The sequence below is a fragment of the Scophthalmus maximus genome, chromosome 2 (genome assembly GCF_022379125.1).
Source record: "Scophthalmus maximus strain ysfricsl-2021 chromosome 2, ASM2237912v1, whole genome shotgun sequence".
Taxonomy (NCBI): domain Eukaryota; kingdom Metazoa; phylum Chordata; class Actinopteri; order Pleuronectiformes; family Scophthalmidae; genus Scophthalmus; species Scophthalmus maximus.
In genome coordinates, this window is record NC_061516.1 from 3,126,376 (window position 1) to 3,147,911 (window position 21,536).

Consider the following 21,536-nt stretch of genomic DNA (forward strand, 5'->3'; position numbering starts at 1 on the left):
TTCCTGAAGTATCTGTGGGATCCAAGGTCAAGTTAGGAGGCCAAAATGATAGCAGGTATTAGCAAGGTATTTTCAATTACCTGCCTCTTTTATATAGTTAATCTAAAGGGTTGGTGTGTTATATCAAACATTTAAGCAGCCACCTGTAATATTCTCTTCATACAGAACAAAGACAATAAACCTAAGCGCATGCTTTGTGCGAACTGGATTATTCAATCGGCGATTCAAATATTTATCCAGGCTTATCACATTGTTCTGATGCAGTCAATCCTGTTTCCCAAATCAATGCAAAGCGTCCCAAGGCCACTGGCTGCGGCGGCGCGTGCCGACACAAACAAGGGGCTATGCAGGACATTTGGTTTGATATCAAATGCTTTGAGATGAGACAATGACAAGGCAGGAAGGCACCAGAGACTTTACAGGTGATACTGGATTGTGATATTATATAGTGCATAACTAATTAGTGTTGCACAAGTTGCTTTCTTGCTCTCGGACACGGTTGTTTGACCCAAAAATCATATTAATTCTTCAGTTAAGGCCAAATACATGTGCTGTGAGGTCACAGTGACATCGACCTTTGACCACCTCTGGATGAAGTTCACTAATCGGCTGCTATAGTGTTTGTTGGGAATAAAAACCACTGGTCATCTTATTTTGTAGGACAGTTATCACTTATCTTTGGCCCATTTTCCCCTATTATTATTTCATATGAAGAAATAATAACACAAAAACATGAGCCAATCTTCCACAGATGCTATACAGTCTTCCATATTCTTTGGTGTAAGAATCGTGAACTTTTAGTCTAAGATGAGATATATAACAGAAAACCCATAAGAACAGTCAGAGTTTGCATCTCATTTATTGATTGCGTTGTGTCTGATGAGGCCTTGAATCACTAGCTCAGGCCACTGTAAGTAGGTACAGTTAAAACTCTGTGATCCTGCGAAAGGAGCCGACACCAGGTGAGGCGGCCCCCCAGTCGCTGTGCTGCCGGTACTCGCCCCGCTCCAGGAGGTACTGGTGCCCCCTGTAGTTGGGGAGGTCGTAGAAGACCCAGGCACCGTTGGTCACCACACAGGAGTACGCCTCACGCAGCTTGCAGGTATCGTACACTGAAGGACAGTCGTCCGAGCACTCCACCATCTGCCCCCCAAAGTCCGGCCTCTCGTACATTCGCAGCTTCCACGAGCTGCCATAGATCTGAAAGACAAGAGTTTTGCTGCTAGACATTTTTAAGAACAGTACTGGCACAAGCACAAAACAAAATTTCTTTCATTTCCTTATTTTGTGAAATGGAAACCCTTTATCTACAAAAACATGTTGAAAAACATGCAACTGCACAAGAAAATTATCTCAAATGAGAAAAATGTTAATGCCAAGAGCTGATCCACGAGTATGTAAACAAGCTCTGTTTTGTTCTCCACCACCACCTAAGAAATGTGTCCGGCTCTTTAACTCGAAAATGCTTCGCTACTGTACGTTCACTCGCGTGCTTTGTCATCCTTCTGCGTGTGTATATTCCCCTTTAACAATTTCTTGGCAAATTGCTGCCAAATATGCTCGCTATTGTCCGCCTGGTTAGTCCGTTGGCTTCACAGTGTTTCACTGAGCTCGGTCCTGTGCCATTGTGCATTCCTGCCCTTCTGATCACTGCCCAAACATACTTTCTGCCACTTTCCAGACTCTACCGTAACCCAATTGATCTCAAATGCCTCAAGAAACCCGAATGAGGACTCTCACATTCTTTATGGCACGGCAGGACTTGACGCTGTCGCTGAACGCCATCCATTGCTGGTTGTCGCCGTACTCCCCAGGGCTGAGGATGTACTGGAAGCCCTTGTAGTTGGGTCTCTCATAGATCACCCACACGCCGCTCTCCACTCGGACGGAATTGCAGCGGTTGAAGTACGTGTGCAGGTCGGCACAGTCACTGCTGCAGTTGTAGCAGCGTCCCTGGAATTTCTTCTCCTCAAAAAATGTGATCTGGTGGGATAAGGTAAGAAATGTGAGCGTAAAACTGTGCGCATTCAAAAACATCCTTTCTATATGAACAAGTGTCGACAGTTTACAGGTTGCAAAAGCTTTTATCTTACCTTCCCCATTTTGATGCACTGTAAACCTCCTTCTTTGCTGCAGCCCCATCAAAGTATTTATCGATAAACAAAATGTGCAGAGTGTGGCAAGTCTTTCATACCCAAATGAGGCAGATTTACATATCAGCAAAATGGCTTGGAGCCATTTGATTTTCCCTTGTTCCAGTCTGATTATGACTGTATCAAACACATGCTGGAACAGTGAAGGCAAAGAGTCCGTGTCAGACAGTAATGGAAAGAAAAAAACAAACGCTTTCATGTATGCAGCTTTAAATTGTCTTCTACAGGAATCTGGCAAAGGTCCTTGGTAAGCTGAATGAATTTACGGTCCAAAACGTAGGGGCATCCAGGAAATTAGTTTCATATTAGAAAAAAAGACTACAAATAAGACAAGTATACTGAAAACAGTCCCCCTATAGATAAATGCTATAAGTACATTTATTAGTTTCAGGAATATGATAACACAGGTGACCGGGTGAACAAACACCCAGGTCACATACAGTATAAGGGCGACGCAGATGAGCTGTACTAAATACTGTAGGATGCCTTTCTTTAACCATTTGTACTGTGTTGATAAAGCTCAGTTAAAGAAAGCAGGTCGTGTTTTGGGCTCTTTAGTTGCCACATTAGACAAAACATCAGCTCACAATTTGGCCCGAAGCACCTGAACAGCATTAATGTGCTAACAAACATCAGTTTCACTTCAAATTCCTTGGTTTCTGTCTGTTTTCTTCGTTTTGTCAATGTATTTTTCATCTTTGCGTCTTCTACAGAGTTGATCTGTCAAAGCAAGGCTTCTCGCTCAAAATGGCCAATTAGCGATGTTGAGGTACAAAATCTTTTAGCTTCAACATGCGAATTAGTTGAGAAGCTAAGATGCAGTGCGACGTGTGAATTGTCTTTGGAACAGATAAACTTCTTATTTGAGATGTACAAGTCATATATTTAAAAGAAACAAAACTTTATCAATATTGTTTTTTTAAGAATCATCCCCCTACTTCTGTTTTTTTTTTGTATACCATCCACGACAGTAGTTTTAGTCTAGTTCAATTTGAAATCCACTTCTTGGCTTATGTCATGCCGTTAGTTGAGTTGTTGATGTTTTCCAAGTGCATGTGGGAAATTAATTTGAGTCAGATATTGATTTTACCAATGGTAGATATAACACAATGATCCTGTTTACTTATGTTTCTACTGTGGACTTGATTTTCTGTCGGCAAAACCTTTCATACCTCATCCGCAAATGCTGAATGTCAGAGTTTCCATAAATACACCAGTAAGGAAAACAATTAAAAAACAGTTCCCCGTGACAACCGCATTCCTATACAAACTTACATGAAATAACTTTGTCAAAAAACACGACTTATTACTGACATCTCAAATTGCAAGTTGTGAATAGTCACTACTTACTGTTGAGAAATTGTTACATGGAACTGAAATGACATGCAGAAATCAGAGAGACTGGATTTCAGCTTTGCTTTATTTGTTTTTCACATGGTACATTCATAGTTTAGATCAACAGGAGTCCATGATCCGTCTGATGGAGCTGAACCTTGTCGTGTTGCTCATCCCGATGTCGCGGAGGTTCCTGTACTCTCCTGGCCTGAGGTACAGCATCTTGCCTCTGAAGTTGGGCTGCTCGAACATCAGCCAGTGGCCTTCCAACACGTTGCAGGACTGGAAGTCGGACATGCGGAAGCGATCCATCATGTTGTCGCAGTCGTCCATCAGCTCTTGCATCTGGCCTCCGAAGTTCTCCCTCTCATAGACCCTCACTCGGAAGGGTCCCCTGTGCTGTGGATACAGAAACACCGGGATAATGACTGGAATTCTGAGATGAAGTAAAAAATTTAAAAGCCCAATCCTAAAATCTACATATTACAGCTTTAGCTAAGTGTTTCCATCTTTCAATTAACAAATGGGTTTTGAAACATACAAGGGTCAAATAACTGAGATGCTGCACTGGAGAAATGTGACATCCGGAGAGAACTGGACTCACCAATATCCTAATTTATTCTAAAAAAGTGTCGGCTACTCTTAAAATTGGTACAAGTTCTACATATTTTGTAAGCTTGATGATCTTTAAGTGGCAGCATCCTAACACAAATACTTATTTATGACCACTTTGCTCAGAATTCTAAGCAGAATCACTTTATCATTGGAATTAAGTGAAAGTATTCATAACTCAAGGTTGACAGATAACTAGCTTTTCAAGGAGCTCTTAACAAACTCTTGCGGCCCTCTTCAGTGAATGGATCCCTTGCGTCACTGAAGTTCCACCAAATGAGAACATTGTGATGACACATGAGCAGGTCCTACCGTGGGGATCATGCGACAGGATCTGATGCAGTCGCTCATGCTCGTTCCCATCAGGCGCTGGTTGTCTGGATACTCGCCCCTCCTCGCCAGCATCTGGTGGCCCATGAAGTTGGGCTTCTCGTAGACCATGAAGAGGCCGTTCTCCACCCTGCAGGAGTTACACCTGCTCAAGTAGGAGGTGAGCTCGGGGCAGTCACTGCTGGTCTCATAGGAGCGACCCTGGAAGTCGCGGTCCTCATAGAATATGATCTGCACAAAACAGACAATGATGTGAAACTGTACCACAAAGCAATACCTCAACGGCCAACTAAAAATATACTAAAAATCTTTCTCATGTTATTGTGCCACAGATATTTTTTTGGAAAGCTTCACTTACCCTCCCCATGGTCATGATATTTGGTAGTTAATCTCAGATGTACAGCTTCAACATCGACCCTTTGCCCTTTTATACATTGCACAGCCATAGTACATCCACATGGCCTGTGTTGAAACCTTTGAGTCATCACTCTATATTGTAGCACGGAGCGGCACCATAGAAATGGCAGACTTCACTGTATGTCAGAATGTGCTAAGGTTATTGAGGACTGAATATTGGGTTTCATGCTTGCTTCCAGCAACCTCAACTATTTTATTCATATATATATCCTCAAAAAAAAAAACATGGTGTGAATATCAGATAAGACTGAACTTTATTCGAACACTAACAGCATACGACAAAATTGCAAGAAACCCAGTCGTTTTCCACAGACAAACCATGCGTTGGCCGCATATTATTGGAAAATAAAAGCAATTAATAAGCCATTGAAAGGCCATTTAGCTTATTGTGACCCGCCGTGACCTCCATCAACTGCATTCAACATACAACAATAACTATTCAGGTGCGATGTAGAAAAAGGAATGCAGCGCCACGTGAACCTCGTGCTGAGTCAGCCTGCCGAACACAAAGGTGAGCTTGGTGGTCTGCAACTCATGGTCTGTATAAAAGTGACGCTGGGTTGGCATCACTTGAAAAGAGCAAAAAACGTCAACATGGGCAAGGTAATACTCAGCATGTGGTCGTGCAATTTTTGAATAATCCAGAGCTGTAAAAATATTTCTTCACTCTTCGGTCACAGTTTATAGATACATTGCTTCATCGTTCCACGGGGACAGAAGGTCTTTTCCATCCACGTAATACATCTTCACATTTAGTCCCATTTCATATCCACCTTCCTGTACATATTTTGTTGTTGCTACAGATTACTTTCTTCGAGGAGAGGAACTTCCAGGGGCGCTCCTATGAGTGCAACAGCGACTGCACCGACATCCACATGCACCTGAGCCGCTGCAACTCCTGCAGGGTGGACAACGGTTGCTTTGTGGTGTTCGACCGCACCACCTTCATGGGTAACCAGGTCTTCTTGCGCAGAGGGGAGTATCCCGATCTGCAGCGCATGGGCAGCATGATGGGCATGATGGGCATGATGGGTATGACCATGATGGACACCATTCGCTCCTGTCGCCTGATCCCAATGGTAAGACATTTGGATAATTGCCTGTAATAGACTGCAGAACCCGACTTGTTGGCCAAACCATGCACGTTTTAGAGGTAGTCAAGAAAATCAACACGGTTCTATTATGTCTCGTCCTCCTCCAACAGCACAGGGGACAGTTCAGGATGAGGATCTATGAAAGGGAGAACATGGGCGGCCAGCAGCACGAGCTGATGGACGACTGCGAGTCCCTCCAGGATCGCTTCTTCATGTCTGAATGCCAGTCCTGCAACGTGATGGAGGGCCACTGGCTGATGTTTGAGCAGCCCAACTACAGAGGCCGCATGGTCTACGTGAAGCCCGGGGAGTACAGGAACTTCAGAGAGTTCAGCAACATCATGAGAGTCAGCTCCATTAAACGCATCATGGACGTGTGCTGATTGTCATTCATTATAACAAATTGTGGGTAAAAAAAAATAAACCATATTTTGAAGTATCCCTTTTGCTTTTCTTTGTGTGCAGTAAAACTAAAAGCTTTACAGTTGAGCAGGGTTGTAAAGGCCCCCTGGCTGCCCTGAGTAGATAACTCAGAGGGAAACATCACCATTTTAATTCCTAACTAAAGTCATGAACTTAACCTATCCAGCCTGGTATTCTAGTACATCTAGTAAACTGTTCATACGGTGGTAAGCAACTGTGCAGTTTTGTTTAAATTCAAACACCCTTTAAAATAAGTTCATATTTTATTAGCATGTCTTCAAAAAAAGCTGTTTCATTCATTCATACAACAGTTTTTGTTATGATAATGATATCGTTGTATATTGAGGTCCTGAAGAATCAAAGTCATCACACCTCGATTCTCAAAGTTTGGATGTTTTTAAATTGTTCAACCCTTGACAGATCCCCAAAAACTTTTCCCCGAGCATTATCAAAACTACTCCTGTTTGCATAACACTGATGATCCATGATATATGACTCGGAGCTGCTTGAAGTAAACACAAAAACATTATGAAGGTATTATCTAGACTGTCCACTGTAAACAATCCCTCACATCAGAGGACCCCACAGTGTCATTTTGTGTGCCTTGTACTATACTAATGGACATTTGAATGACAAGATACTGTTATTTTATATTACGTTTCATTGTTACTGGTAGTTACTTTGGTTCTGGTTCAATCTCCTGTACTGATATTTAATGCCACTGAAGATGGAGGGTACAGTACGTCACTGGAAACACTAGTAAACGTAACAAGAACATGTGAAGTATATTTAGTCTAACCAGTAGTGGGGCTAAGATTAGAGTCGCACTAAAGGGAAGGTGATCTAAAATTACAAGCTCCTTCAGAGCATGAACAATAGCAACAAATACCATCGTGACCAGCCCATTACATTTTGCGCAAGAACACATTTTGGTCTGATTGTAACTCAAGATGACAGCACTCAGACATCGGGCGTATTTAAGTAGAATACTGTCGATACTGATCTTTACTTGCCAGGAACTAAATTGCAACGCAATGTAAATCTGGTGGGAAGTACAGGGTAAAAGACAATGAAGAAAGTTTAGAAGAGCGTCAAAGTCAGGGGCCAGACTGAGTAATGTCCGCTACACTGTTGCGAACATTAGCCACTGCAAGCTAAGGGTCACACTTGTGTCAAGTGAGGCTGTAGCAGAAAATGAAAAAATCATGAACTGAGTGAGGGAGTTATTGTTTCAACTTTTCATTTGTAAGAGGATTATATCATCTTTCAAAGCTTAATATTTTAGCTCTCAATAAAAGGTATTCAATTAAATCTTAAATCTGTCTAAATGTCAATTTGCTGTATTCTGTTCTATCAACAAATGCGTCCTATAACAATGGCGCAAAAGGTACAAAGGCATTGCAGTAACTGGAGTTTGCTTTGTTATTGTAAACTCGACCAGCACTACAGTTTTAATTGGAGTGACAGCCTTGATGCATTATACAGTAGGGACTTCCACGATGATAAGCTGACTCTGTCATTTCATACAATTGAGGGGCAGATTCTTTTCATGCCACATGATGCATAAAAGGCAGCGCAGCCGCGAGGAGAACAACAGAAATCAAATAGCGTGACCATGAGCGGAAAGGTAATGACGTGCACAGACCTCTCAATAATTTTTACACTGGACATTTAGAAAGTAACTTCTGCGATGCGACACAAAGCTCACGTGTACTTTCAGCTGGGGAGATTTTTCTAACACTGGAAACAAACGTGATCTGTGTCTCTCTCCCATGCAGATCGTCTTCTTCGAGGAGAGGAACTTCCAGGGCCGCTCGTATGAGTGCATCAGCGACTGCTCCGAGATCGCCTCCCACCTGAGCCGGTGCAGCTCCTGCAGGGTGGAGAGCGGCACGTTCATGGTCTACGAGCAGCCCAACTTCACAGGGCAGCAGCACCTCCTGACCAAGGGAGAGTATCCCGAGTATCAGAACACCATCGGCTTCAATGACTGCATTCAGTCCTGCCGCATTATCCCTGTGGTAAATACGTGCGTGACATTTGTGAGAGTGAGCTGACGAAGAGGACGTGTTCAGCCTTGCTTGGCACGAGGGGAAAAAAAAATCAAAAGGGCCCCAAACCCTGAACAGAGCATTCTCAAGTCAAGCTTGAAAGTGGGGTCTTGTAGCACTACATCTACGGGTTGTGTTAAGACTGGAGCAGACTGGTGCATGTCAAATGATACGTCCTTCAAAAAGGAGTAAAGAGATACAGTGACTTCATGCATGTTTTTCATTTCTTTCACAGCACAAGGGACCCTTCAAGATGAGGATCTACGAGAGACCAAACTTCGAGGGCCTGACACACGAACTGACCAGCGACTGTGACTCCATCCAAGATCACTATCACATGCCGGACACGCAGTCGTGCAACGTGATGGACGGCTACTGGCTGATGTTCGAGCAGCCGAACTACGAGGGCAGGATGTTGTACCTGAGGCCAGGAGAGTACCGGAACCTCAGGGAGATGAGCAGCGACGACATGAGGTTCAACTCACTCAGACGCATCACCGAATCTGCCGTCTAATGACTTATACTCCACTGAGAAATTTTGCAGATGATTTGTTTTATTAATATTAAAAAAAAGTTGTCAAAGTGAGAGGCAAAAAGAGAAAAAAAGCCTCGTTTTTATCCAGAAACTGTGATTTTTGTGCATTGTTTGCATGTAGTTCCAGTTGCACTGTGCAATCCAGCCACAATGAATTTACCTCTTTTACTGTGTGACAATAAAATTATTTGCAGCCTATCCGTGTTTAGCATCTGTGGAGACACTTTCAGTTGCCGAATGTTTTTGCCCAATTAGTGGTATTTGGTTTCATAAATTGATGAGTATAAAGTCAGGTCCAAACGTCTGAATACACTCATATGAAACAATAACAACAATGTTAATTGTCCCAAAACATGAGTAAAATACAAACGTAGGGGATGAAGTTTGTATTTGTATTATACATTATAAGATATCTGATCAAATATAAAACAAAAATACCACTACAAATATTATTTCATATCACTAAAATCCCTGCTCATTAAAAACTATAGAAAAATATACACTAGCCTATTGTTGTAAAGCTAAGCAAGTAAATGCCAATATTTTTTTATATTTCATCCAGTCGGGCAGAATTGCAGTTTACATGCATTCAATGCCACCGTTGCACCTACAATGGGAGCAACAATGAAAACATTGTTCAAGTTGTTGTTCAAGTTATCAGTATTAGGAGTTCCTCATAATTTAGACCTCATAATTTAGACATTTAGACTGATAATACTTCCCACAACAACACTCACCCTCAACCTTTTAACGTTAAACTGCAGTGACATCCAGGCACAGGCGTTACACCTAGATTATGTGGCCAAGTGATAAGTAAAACCGTAACAATATAAACAATACAAAATATGCATACGATACAAAAATCATATGATAAGAATTACATTCTGATTCCTTGCATCCATGTATCTATCATATATTGGTTGCCAGCTATGTAAACTTACAACGTAGTAGATTTAAAGAGCGTTTAACAAGGCGGTCAACTTTAAGTGCGCACTGTGAACATATATTGTATGATGGCACCAGTTATATCCAGATACTACACTGATTAGTCTGTGGAACATTTTTTCCTGGCTTTGTATAAACCACAATAATATGTAGAGAATCCACACAAACACACACTTGCTAAATCTGTCAAGACAGAATTACACAATATCTTGGTACAGTCTGCTATTTAGACTCGATGCTGACGCTGCACTGTTGAGCGGTTTAGGGTCACGGGCAGTCTACTGAAATAACAATGCGAGCTTAGTGTGTGTGTGTGGGGGGGGGGGGCCCAAACCAAACAAAAGCAAAACAGAAAGAACTGGATTGTGTTTAAAAGCTGCTGCTGACACAAAGAAAACAATGGGCTGTGAGTTGTAAGTGTGTACAGGGGGAAAGACAGTGGTTCTGTTCACTTCCCGGGTTTTCGGAAAAGAAGCATCACGTTGAATATTCACAAGAGGCCCTAAAGATTAATATGTATGTTGACTTGAGATGGAGAAATAAACCTTAACAAAAAATGACGTTTCTCTCTACTATGTCCAAAGTAAACCTCAAAAGTCAGTCAATCACCGTTCATTGTAGTCAAATGTGGAACTTTATCGATGCTACTGTATCTTTTGAGTTTATTCGTAGATTCACTGAGTGTTCCACCATCATCAACCAGCGCAAACTCAAAGGGGAGAACCTGTGCTGAAAGGAAAATAGCTGATTTGCCTTGTTGATCGCACAAAACAACAACAACAAAACGGTCCTGCCAGAAAAAGCTGACGAGCCCGGTCATTGTCTCGGGCTAACAATGACACGGGTCATCCCTGGGTTATAAAGGCAGCGTGGCGCCCACAGCTGCCGTTACAGTGTGACCAGGGTAAGCCGACATAATGGGCAAGGTAAGGCTGCTTGTTTCGCTTCTGTGGAGCGGTGACCTGGAAGGTTTTCTTTTTACACTATGCCACATTTCCCAGAATTTTCAGCCAACAATTATGTAAAATGTGAACATTCCCTTGACTCGTGTGCTTCCAGATCATCTTCTACGAGGACAGGAACTTCCAGGGCCGCTCCTATGAGTGCAGCAGCGAATGCTCTGACCTGCATTCCCACTTCAGCCGCTGCAACTCCATCAGGGTGGACAGCGGTGACTGGATGGTCTACGAGAGACCCAGCTACACCGGCTACCAGTACTTCCTGAGGAAGGGGGACTATCCAGACTACCAGCGCTGGATGGGATTCAACGACTGCGTGCGCTCATGCCGTATGATCCCTAAGGTGAGCCTCAGTTTGGTGTTTTCAGAGTCACTTTTGATCCTTTTTACGGCCCTAGGGGCAAATAAATCCCCCCATCTCTATTGCAGCACCAAGGCTCCCACAGAATGATGATCTATGAGCGCCCCGAGTTCGGAGGCCAGGTGATGGAGCTGACTGACGACTGCCCCTCCCTGTTCGAACGATTCCATTTCAACGACATCCACTCCTGCAACGTGATGGACGGCAACTGGATCTTCTACGAACATCCCCATTACAGGGGGCGCCAGTACTTGATGCGCCCTGGAGAGTACAGGAGGTTTAACGAGTGGGGAAGCTCGAGTCCCAGGGTGGGATCCATCAGACGTATCACTATGTGAGAGAGCTGATGTCTGCACACGGTTTATGTCAAGTAAAGTAAATAAAATAGTGTCAATAAATCTATGAAATGGTCACCATTCTGTCAACTGCTTGTTTTTCTTGGAAAGGTTTGCATAGGTGTTTGTGTTTGAAGAGAAGAAATTAGTACACTAACGGTGGAAAACAAAAAATTGCCAGACTATTATAAGTTTGATGGGTGGATCAAACATTATGGGAAGGAGAAATAGAACTCTGGGTACACACAAACACATACCGGAATGAAACGTACCGTCGTTCAGATACAGAGATGCCAACACTCAGTTTAAGCTCAGCATGTTTATTGAGAACAGAGAGAGACAGGAAGGTTCACGAGACTTCTAGTTGAGGTCAGTGATTCGCCGGAGCGAGCCGATCCTCGGACTGGCGCCGCCCCAGTCGCTGTATCGGCGGTATTCACCGGGTCTCAGGTAGAAGGGCCTCCCCCTGTAGTTGGGCTGGTCGTACAGCAGCCAGTGGCCGTCGACCACATTGCAGGAGTTAATGTCAGACATGCGCAGGCGGTCCTGGACGTTGGGGCAGTCGTCGCTCACCTCCTGCATTTGGCCCGACATATCTGAACGCTCGTATAATCTTATTTTGTAGGAACCACGATGCTGCAGGATGAACAACATGTATGAGTCAGGCAGGTGTAAGTCTTGTCTCGTTATTCCGCTGTACAGTAGGACTTTCAGCTGATTGTGAACATATGGAAAAGTCCAAACCCAACTATCTTATACTATTTGCTGGTTAACACATACAGTTTTACCAAAAACAGTTTGCAAATTCTCATGCGCAGATGGGTGCATTTTGACCAGCAGTCATTCTGATGTGCTACATCTGAATCCTCTACCACAGCATGTCTTTGCTTTGGAGACTTTAAAGGTTTCTTGTCCTCGACGTCATGCTTTTACGCCGCAACCGATCATTTTCCCACACCAGCTGAATGAGGCTTACCATGGGAATCATGCGGCAGGAGCGGATGCAGTCGTTGATGCCGATCATGCGCTGGTTGTCGGAGTACTCCCCCCTGCGGAGGAAGTACTGGTGGCCCAGGTAGTGCGGCCTCTCATACACCATGAAGCAGCCGCTCTCCACCCGGACGGAGTTGCAGCGGTTGAAGTAGGGGTGCAGGTCGGCACAGTCGCTCATGCACTCATGGTGCCGACCCTGGAAATTTCGGTCCTCGTAGAATATGATCTGTGAATATTTGTCAAAGCGCTGATTAATGAAGTCAATGTGTAAAACGTCTAAAATGTGACATGTTTTCATTCTGCATTGTCGGTAGCAACACGTAATGAACTTACCTTGCCCATTGCTTTATTAGTGGGGGGCCAAACTGACGCTCAATAGTTCCTCCGTGTGCCACTGTCCTTTTATATAAAGTTGCTGTGTGATGGCACAGCACAAAGTATTGTCATCCAAATAGGTTTCATGATACATCATGTATAGCGACGCACCACAGTGCAATGGTGACTTATTGTCCTGTTTTCACATGTTCATCACTATTGAATAAAACACCACAGTGTGCTAGCCGCCCAAGGCCACTGCTCACGGTATCAGCAAAACAACAGGCGTCATTTGTGTCCTTTTCATTCAAAAAGATTCCTGACGCTATATACGCCTGGGCCAGAACAATGAGTATACTGTATTTATGGTACACAAAAGTGCTGCAAATTATTCCTATATAGTATTTTTTAGGATTAAAAACAACAAACGACAAGACACATAATGACCAAAAAAAAATTAAAGCAAGTGTAATGCAATGACACAAGGTTCAAAGCAGATGTATTCATTTATACGTCAGGCTGGTTTGTGCCTTTGAAACAATTTGTCCTCTGATAATTTTGCACTTTCGTTCGTCTTGATTGTGTGGGCCACAGTAATTATATAATATACAGTCGCAAGCAGATGTACAGTAGACGGACCTTTTAAAAATGGTAGTAAAAAGAAAATTAGGAAACACACAAGTGGTGCAGGTAACCTGCACTGAACCTCTTGCACTCGCAAGATGATCAAGAACTGTGATATATGCCAGAAATTAACATGAAACATGTTTGGAAAATTGCAGAAAAGTATATGAAGCACATTTGCAAAATAAAAAATCAGGAACATTATCAATCAGCAGCCTATTGTGCATTTTATTTAGTTCTAGAGGGTTTTTTTTATGCAGAAGAGGCTTTTCAGATAATGCTGTGAATTACAGTCCATTATACACACACATACATAAAAGGTTACTCTCACTTCGTATCTCTACAAATAGATTTCGGAAACTCAACCTTCTTCAAATGAAAAGTCACTCGTGACAGTATTGAGTTCACCATGCAGAGCGCCGAGACAGAGACACACTTCGGTCCAAGTTCATGAGATTCAATCTTTTGTCATTCTACTGAGAAGGCGTTTGGTACTTTTCCCATCCTGCCACAGTCTTGATCCCATTCAAAAACACTGATTCATCAGGGCCCATGGCCTGGCACAATGTTGCGCCGCACTCTCGTTTTACCATTGGATGCCCACATGAATACACTTTAGTGTTTCAAATCAGATTTAACGATACAGAGATACAGATAAAGGCATTCCATGACAGGTGATTCATCATCTCCTGAGTGCATCAACCAACATACAAGTGCATTGTGTTGTGAGGCAGAAGTGAAACATTTGATAGATAATAAATGTCTACAAATCTGTGGAGGAGGAGGAGGAAGTGACATAAGGGATTTCTACCTTGAGAATTGCATATTGATTTGTCCCTAATTAAATCGAGTCATGTAGAAAAAGGAAAACCATGGTACTCAAGAAAATACTTCATTGTGTACTTCTTGAATAAATGTGCTCAATTGGAACATTAGTTCATTGAAATGAATTATAATAAGTTCACTCACCCAGTTTGGTTTTTGTTGGATTATGACGTCATCACTGCGCACGTTAAGTCTCTGCGTGCGTAGAGGGATGTGTGTGTGTGTGGGGGGGGTGCAAATGATATGCACCCTCTCTCACCTGTCATCTCGTTGAGTTTTGTGTCTTTCACAGTACATTTTCGTTGCCACACTGAAACGTTGACTCCGGGGTGAAACTCACATTTCAATCCGGTGTTTCCAAAGACCGCACCGCCCAAAGTCACCTCCGGCAGGAGCAGGAGCAGGGTGTGTGTGTGTGTGTTTGTGAGTGTGTGTGTGTGTGAGTGTGTGTGGGCGTGCAGCTCCCTTAATAAGTGGAGTGGAAATCACGTGTGTGTAGTTTGTAAGACAGTAAAACAGGGGTGAATTTGTTTATGATCACTTCATATGGAAATATAAATCCTGGAGATTTGCATCCCAGCCATGCAGCGTTGAACACTGTGACCTCACTGGTAAAAACTAAATAAAAACTATGGTAAACATCAACAAAATTCAACTACAAATTCCAAGGTGTCCTCAAAGCCAAATGTGTGCAGTACTACTCGCTTCCCACACGGGGGCGCCATTTCCCTGCTAATCATTATGTCATCGCTTCTTCATGCTGCATGTAAATCGTATCAATATCATATCACTGGTAATGATTATAAGACCTCTGAACTTTTCACAGACCAAATAAGTTTTTTTTAAGCATTTTTAAAAAATGAACTCAGCATATGTTGTTATAATTGACTTACAAATATTAACAGCAGCTTTCAGGGACTGAATCTCCTCATAGCTTCTGTATGATTGCTGACACTGTCGTTTGCATCTTGTGCCCTTTCCCTCTTCTTCCTCCTCCTTCAGACCACAACACAGCGAAAGTTTGAAGCCTCCAAGAGAGAGAAGCACTTGATTCATCGTCAGCGACACCGTTAATAACACAAGGGAAACAGGATTTTAGATTTGTCTAGGTCTCTCCAGGATACATCCACACAACTGTGGGTACATTTGCAAACATCTTTTCCTCAACATTTTCAACGTTGCACATTTCCCGACATCCCGACCTCCTCTCTCCACATTGTTTGTGCTCATCTGAGTAATGTGGGCCACACCATTACTTGTCATTCATTTCGAGCTTTTTTTAATTGCCAGGGTGAATTTTGCCAGCAAGTTCTGACTGTGCTAAATGAGAAGGGTATGTTTGATAATTACAGCAATTTACCAACTAACAGTCCTTTTATACGCCACAAAGATCATTGAAGACACAAGTGCTGTGAGGGAGTCTTTCCTGGCTGAGAACAAAAGAGGAGATTACAGCTGTGAGTGAGGATTTGCTGCTTCAGTTCAACCCTTTGTATCGATTATTGTCTTATTTCTTATTAATATTATGTCATCCCTGTGTGATCAAGGTTTCATGTGTGTGAGTGTATGCACATTTGTATTACTGTATATCATGAAACAAAAAAATGACCGCAAGATTGGTGCGGCACAGCAAACTTTCTTCCACTTTACGCTCATACCTTTTTATACAAACCCCTGCGCTTTACTCCACGTTTCAACAAATGATTTCCCTTCCACTCATTCGTTTTCGTCCTCTGCCCCTGTTTACCTGAAATGTCGAGATGTGAGTAATGTGGCTCTGAAGTGAGCTTTGTGCTGGAGGGGAAAGTACCAGAGCAGTCCGGGCAATCATGTCAAACACGGGGGAACAGCATCCCCCCCCCCCCCGACAGAATTAGGACTAGGTAAATCCCAATCAGCCTCAGCGTCTCCGGAGGCCAGCAATGGTTAATGTCTGGACTGTTTGACACAGAGGAAAACCCGCCCAAGTAATCGATTACAATACACTGCAACAAGATGCAAAAAGGCAAACAGGATTTCTTTTTTTCTGATCTACCACCTCTTTGGTTTGGTTAGTTGGAACAAAATACACATACATATAAGCAAAAGGTGCAGCTACATGGGTTAAAGTGCAAGGGAAGTGTGATCTGTCACAGTTTCCACAATGAAAACCCCCTTTATCTAATGTAAGACTAAGGTGAAAAGGTTAGTTCCGCCTCATTTGGGCAATTCCCAATTGAATGCAGTCTCTCATGGTTTTGGACTTGAAGAGAAGGAGTATATTTCCAGTGTTTGTACCTATACAGAACAAAAAGTCCTCCAGATGGAACAACTCCATTCAATCTGTCATCTCCCGTGTTTTGTGACCTGATGCCCGACAGCCGATGTCTTCTCATGAGCTGCGTGACAAACACTTGCGAGTGTAAGTAAAGTGTGACAGAGAAGAAATAAAGGGTCACACATCAGGTCAGACGTGCGAGTAACATTGAGAAAATGGCCATTTTACCTCAGTCGGTCAGTCAGTCAGACAGTCGTGGAGACAGAGGTTGATGAAAAATGAGCCATAACAGAAGGGTTTGACTCTGGCTCTGTAATTACTCTACAAATCTCTGATTTCCCCTCCTTCATCTGCAGACTATTTATAGCTGCTGCATTCCTCCCGGAGAATAAAATGATCTCTTTGAGACAGTACAATGCCAGAAATAACAGGTTTGGACAAACATTTGCTGAGGCGTGGTGGGCCTGGCTGACCATTACTGAGTTCCACTGCGGTTTCAGTCTACTGTTTTCCCCCCTCGTCTTTTTATTCATCTGTTATTCTAAATGGCAGTGGGTTTGCCGGGGGAGGTGTGTGTGTGTGTGTGGGGGGGTGGTGGTGGTGGTGGTGGTGGTGGTGGCGAGTAAGATGTGATGGTTCAACAAAATAGCTCGTGTGAACCGAGATGAAATCGCTTTGTAGTAAGGTTGAGCACAGCAAGGCTGGCTGTTTCTTATTTCTTTTTTTGCATGTGAGGGAGTGAGATAAAGCAAACACACAGTCGTAAACACACACCTTCATGTCTGGGAATACTCAGGTGACTACAGGGCTCAGACCTCCCTCTTTGTGCTCCATGCTGTTTATGTTACAATCACAGGAGTTCACTGGAAAATATGATCGACTGGGACACGTGGCTCTGAGTGTGTGTGTGTGTATATGCATGTGTGTGTATGTGTGTCTCTGCATGCCAGTGTTTTTAAAATTCGGAAGAAGGAAGACTTTTCTATTGACTGTGCTTCTAGCTTTTTGTTAAAAGAACAAAACATCCATTCCTCATCTTCAGCTTACGTAAGGAGTGCAGATCATAAAGATCCTGTAACCCTCACACTATGGATCAGTTGAGCCACCCCATTGAATTTTTTATTTTTCATCAATAAGACCAAAAAAAATGTCATCAGAATTAGGTTATAAGGAGACCTCAGGGGAGTTTTTTCTATACAGATACTCTTTTGAAAGTATTTTCATTTGCCCCATATTTATGGATTGTTGGGATAATCAAACGGACAAGTCCAAATGAAGTTAGATCTAAAACTGACAGATGGAGGTGAAGCGAGGTTGAGATCGGATGCCCTTCATGGGAAAAGATAAAAACCAGTGCACAGATTTATTCAGTATATTAAACTTCAGAAAATGATGCTGACAATCCTTTAATCAAATACGTTATCAGAGAGAAATTTAAGAATATAAAAGTCTGAAATGCCAAAGATGGAAGCTGTATGAAACACATCCCACACATCCCACCTAAATAACGAACCGTCTGCTCGTGTTGCTGCATTAACAAAAGTGCCACGGTTGAGATTCACGACAATTTCAACTAATGTGGTGGCTGCAAATAGCAGGTGCAGACAGACGTGGAATAAACACTGTTGCCAAGATGGCTGCCGAGCGGCGAGACTCGCCCATAAGAACTTTGTGATAGTGACATTGCGTCAGCTGTTATTTCCCAGATCGAACTGACAGATGTACAGTCTCAGGTCAGGCGACAACTACTGCAAACAGGCCTTTAAACCAGTATCCAACACAAAAATATATACTGCGCATTCTACACATTGTTGGGATTGTCATAAACAACCAGACTATTATTGGTTATGCCCATAAAAAACCTATACACGTGTCAGTCACATTTGTAGCGTATCAACATAACTACAGTATATTGTCCCTTCTCTTGCTTTCTCCAGCGGTTGTTTGTTCTTTTGTGAAAATGCCTCACCACAATATTGTTGCATTCCACAGCAACACCCATTGATTTCTCTAAATGCAGACATATTATTTAGGGTTTTATATGCTGGGGCCCTGGCTGTAGTTAGTGGGTGTGTACACGCTGACCTATAATAAAGTAAACACACTCAGCTGGGATCTGGCCAGTGAACTAGGAGTGAGGCCAACTCGCCTTGCTGTTTGATTTTACCTCGGAGTTCCCTTATTGAATAGAGCAGGTACAGAAGTTGTGACGCTTCTGTGTTATGTAATGTTGGAGCGTGACCTGTGATGGTTATTTTCAGGGTTGTGGTTCCTAATTGTTCCTTCCTAAGGGATCAGAATGTTCTATACAACTAATGTTACTCCCTCATTGATGGGCAGACTTTGTTATTACCCATGACCCGATAATGACTAGATTGTTTCATTGACTTGAATTGACTGTATGAAAATTGCATGAAGACCATTGTCCGACCGACATTAGCAGCGTGTGTGTGTGGGGGGGACGAAAAGCAGCACCCTCACCAAGAGAAGAAAAAGAAATGTAATACATGACAACTTTTCACAAATCTTATAAACGCCGAAAGTCATGGTGACCCCGCCTCCCTTTAGATACGGTCTGTGGCTCGAACCCGCTCTAAAAGTCCTCGGGGATCAGACCAGACGACTGCCAATTGCAGCTGTACTTATTTACTAGTTTCTGCTCCATGTGACATTTTGAATAAAACATCATCCATCGGGGAGAGCGACAGAGACCGAGGGGATGGCAAGTCGAGTCGTTCTGCTATCATTTTTTGAAAGCGGGATCATGAATTATTTGGCAGGAAGATAACACTAATTTTGCATTAGATTCACAGCCCAGTGCACCTGCAGAGTTTCAACCCCAACACACACGTACACACACACACACACACACACACACACACACACACACACACACACACACACATTTGTTGCCCTGCCCCTCCTGACACCCTGTTGTTTGTGTGTCGTGAATGTAGGTCAGAAATTTGTGTGTGTTTGTCTACCGCTCTTTTTGTGTGTGTCTGTGTGTGTGTGTGTGCGTGTGTGTGTGTGTGTGTGCGTGTGTGTGTGTGTGTGTTTGGTGTATGTGGCAGCAATGGATGCACAGTTTGTTATGGAGGTCTCCTGACACTACTACAAATAAGAATCTACACACACACACACGTAATCCAGCGGTAGGTCAGATTAATATTTCATTTGGCTGATGGACGGCGTCTGCTGCTCTGTGAGCCAAACGTCATTACGACACAAAGTGACTTAACTCTAATTAGAGCTGAGAATCACATTAACGCTGCCCCGTGCTACAGGAAGCCTCGCTCACCTTTTCCCATCATGGCTGATGTTTGGGGCCGTCGCAGCGATGTTATCAAATGTGCTGTAAATATAAGGGGGTTAAAAATGAAAGTTACAGATGTGAGTGAAGAAATGACAAACAAATTGCAGAAAGTATAGGTGGTCTTAGGCATACAAATATACAGAATCCTATTTCATCTTGATGACAAATATCATAACTTTGTGTTTTTCCCAATGCATTAGTACATTTTAATGCACAAAATTCACATTTTTGTACTTTTGAAATGGTTAAAATGGTAAGAATAAGAAAATAATAACAAAGCCATTTCATTTCGCCTGTGAGTGTGTGAGTGTGTGTGTGTGTGTGTGTGTGTGTGTGTGTATAATTTATGAATGATGAAGGAGTAAACAGCGTCACTTTAGTGACATGCTTTTGCACTTTGAATGCATGTGTGTTTGTGTGGATGAATTAACAGCCTGTTTGTGAGTATTCAATTTCTTTGTTTCCTTCTCTCTTTGCCTCTTTTTCATTCTTTTGTGGGTCTGTTCGAGGAAAACCTCGTGGAAACTCAAAAATAATCCTTAACTACAGTAAATGCTGAGTTAGCGCATGATCTGTTGTTATTCTGCGGTTTGAGTTATCATGCCCAACTGATTCAGTTTTGGGGCAATGACTGGCTAGTTTTTCTCGGGACAATGAACATCCAAAACATTCAGCCAAATCCTCACAAATTTATGGAAAATCTCAAGTCAGAAGATGCCTCTTTCAGCTCGCATGCAAGCTTGCAACTTCTAAAACCAGCTCCTGCACTCCCGATGCATTCCCCTGCACAGCACCATGCTTCAACCGTGGCGGGAGTCGGAGATGTCCTTGTTTTCTCCTCCCTCCATCCCTGCATCCCTCGCTGTGTTTGCGCTGAACAGATGCCAGCGCTGGGCAAAGTCCTCTCCGGAGGGGCTGCCAGCAGCATATTGGTTTATAATTAATGAAATTAGGGCCGCTGTCTGCCGAGGAGGCTTCGGTCCCAGTGTAGGATAGACGGCTGCCTGCCAGGAAGACAGACGACTGGAGCGATCGAAGAGGACAGACAGAGAGAGACGGATGTAGTTGGATCGCCGTCGATCCACTGTATGGCGTTCAGGATCTTCATCATCATCATCAGCTTTCAATGAAAACAGTTATATTGTTATATGTGTAAGAGGAATCTCACAATGTCCCATGAACGCGGTCAGAGCAGCAGGAGTGCTACATAGTGTCTCTACTTGTGTTTGTGAAATCTAAAGATGGCAATGCAAACAAAGTCAATGGAAAGATGCAGATGACGGTGATCAAATGTGGGTTTTCTCACAGACGCAACATAAAGATAGAGTAATGTATCGCTTAATCTGCTGGCTGTCCTGTCCAATGTTCCCCTGCACCATTTCAATAACTTTTTGCTCAATGACAACATTTACAATCCTGAGAGCAAAGTATCAGGGGATAGACGGCCAGTACAAAGAACATAGAAAGTAGCTGGAGCCAGCCACTGTGGCTGTTCCTCGCTGCAGTGTGTAGTTTTTTTGCAACTTGTAGTTCTTGGTAAAACACTTAACGTATGAAAACACCAACTGCAATTTCCCTTTAGCCCTGGAAATTAGTGGCGGCATAACTGTGGTTGAAGGGACACAAATACCTCACGGACTGCTACGTGAAATTAAA

General features: G+C 43.0%; 6 protein-coding genes across 8 annotated transcripts; 3 read left to right on the top strand and 3 right to left on the bottom strand.

Moving 5' to 3' along the window:
• Positions 1-924: 924 nt before the first annotated feature.
• On the bottom strand, positions 925-2,102 carry LOC118301433 (gamma-crystallin M2-like). Of its 3 annotated transcripts, none has more exons than XM_035626936.2 (3): positions 2,094-2,102; positions 1,741-1,983; positions 925-1,200 (listed from the first exon to the last, which is right to left on the bottom strand). In XM_035626936.2, the coding sequence occupies exons 1-3, from the start codon at positions 2,100-2,102 to the stop codon at positions 925-927; spliced, it is 528 nt and encodes a 175-aa protein (XP_035482829.2). The 3 variants fall into 3 exon arrangements, with proteins under 3 accessions (XP_035482829.2, XP_035482830.2, XP_035482831.2); XM_035626937.2 differs by having other exon boundaries at positions 1,735-1,983; XM_035626938.2 differs by having other exon boundaries at positions 925-1,179; positions 1,723-1,983.
• A 1,453-nt stretch (positions 2,103-3,555) lies between these two features.
• LOC118301432 (gamma-crystallin M3) lies at positions 3,556-4,853 on the bottom strand. Its single transcript, XM_035626935.2, has 3 exons — positions 4,789-4,853; positions 4,413-4,661; positions 3,556-3,887 (listed from the first exon to the last, which is right to left on the bottom strand). The coding sequence occupies exons 1-3, from the start codon at positions 4,801-4,803 to the stop codon at positions 3,609-3,611; spliced, it is 543 nt and encodes a 180-aa protein (XP_035482828.1). The 5' UTR covers positions 4,804-4,853; the 3' UTR covers positions 3,556-3,608.
• Positions 4,854-5,395: 542 nt separating this feature from the next.
• LOC118301431 (gamma-crystallin M3) lies at positions 5,396-6,380 on the top strand. The gene is made up of 3 exons (XM_035626934.2): positions 5,396-5,450; positions 5,651-5,926; positions 6,052-6,380. The coding sequence occupies exons 1-3, from the start codon at positions 5,442-5,444 to the stop codon at positions 6,322-6,324; spliced, it is 558 nt and encodes a 185-aa protein (XP_035482827.1). The 5' UTR covers positions 5,396-5,441; the 3' UTR covers positions 6,325-6,380.
• Positions 6,381-8,136: 1,756 nt separating this feature from the next.
• LOC118300836 (gamma-crystallin M2) lies at positions 8,137-9,148 on the top strand. The gene is made up of 2 exons (XM_035625659.2): positions 8,137-8,385; positions 8,651-9,148. The coding sequence occupies exons 1-2, from the start codon at positions 8,137-8,139 to the stop codon at positions 8,927-8,929; spliced, it is 528 nt and encodes a 175-aa protein (XP_035481552.2). The 3' UTR covers positions 8,930-9,148.
• Positions 9,149-10,746: 1,598 nt separating this feature from the next.
• Positions 10,747-11,628, top strand: LOC118300827 (gamma-crystallin M2). Its single transcript, XM_035625640.1, has 3 exons — positions 10,747-10,821; positions 10,955-11,197; positions 11,284-11,628. Exons 1-3 carry the CDS (start codon positions 10,813-10,815, stop codon positions 11,551-11,553), a joined length of 522 nt encoding a protein of 173 aa, XP_035481533.1. The 5' UTR covers positions 10,747-10,812; the 3' UTR covers positions 11,554-11,628.
• A 241-nt stretch (positions 11,629-11,869) lies between these two features.
• On the bottom strand, positions 11,870-14,727 carry LOC118300828 (gamma-crystallin M2). The gene is made up of 4 exons (XM_035625641.2): positions 14,452-14,727; positions 12,877-12,958; positions 12,527-12,769; positions 11,870-12,186 (listed from the first exon to the last, which is right to left on the bottom strand). Exons 2-4 carry the CDS (start codon positions 12,883-12,885, stop codon positions 11,911-11,913), a joined length of 528 nt encoding a protein of 175 aa, XP_035481534.1. The 5' UTR covers positions 12,886-12,958; positions 14,452-14,727; the 3' UTR covers positions 11,870-11,910.
• Positions 14,728-21,536: the final 6,809 nt, after the last annotated feature.

Coding starts and splice junctions, on each gene's coding strand:
- LOC118301433 (XM_035626937.2), bottom strand. Junction 1,201..1,734: donor GTGCCATAAAGAATGTGAGA/GTCCTCATTCGG, acceptor CTTGTCTTTCAG/ATCTATGGCAGCTCGTGGAA.
- LOC118301432 (XM_035626935.2), bottom strand. Junction 3,888..4,412: donor CCTGTCGCATGATCCCCACG/GTAGGACCTGCT, acceptor CTGTATCCACAG/CACAGGGGACCCTTCCGAGT.
- LOC118301431 (XM_035626934.2), top strand. Junction 5,927..6,051: donor CCTGTCGCCTGATCCCAATG/GTAAGACATTTG, acceptor CTCCTCCAACAG/CACAGGGGACAGTTCAGGAT.
- LOC118300836 (XM_035625659.2), top strand. CDS start 8,137: ATGCAGATCGTCTTCTTCGAGGAGAGGAACTTCCAGGGCCGCTCGTAT. Junction 8,386..8,650: donor CCTGCCGCATTATCCCTGTG/GTAAATACGTGC, acceptor TTTCTTTCACAG/CACAAGGGACCCTTCAAGAT.
- LOC118300827 (XM_035625640.1), top strand. Junction 11,198..11,283: donor CATGCCGTATGATCCCTAAG/GTGAGCCTCAGT, acceptor TCTCTATTGCAG/CACCAAGGCTCCCACAGAAT.
- LOC118300828 (XM_035625641.2), bottom strand. Junction 12,187..12,526: donor CCTGCCGCATGATTCCCATG/GTAAGCCTCATT, acceptor TTCATCCTGCAG/CATCGTGGTTCCTACAAAAT.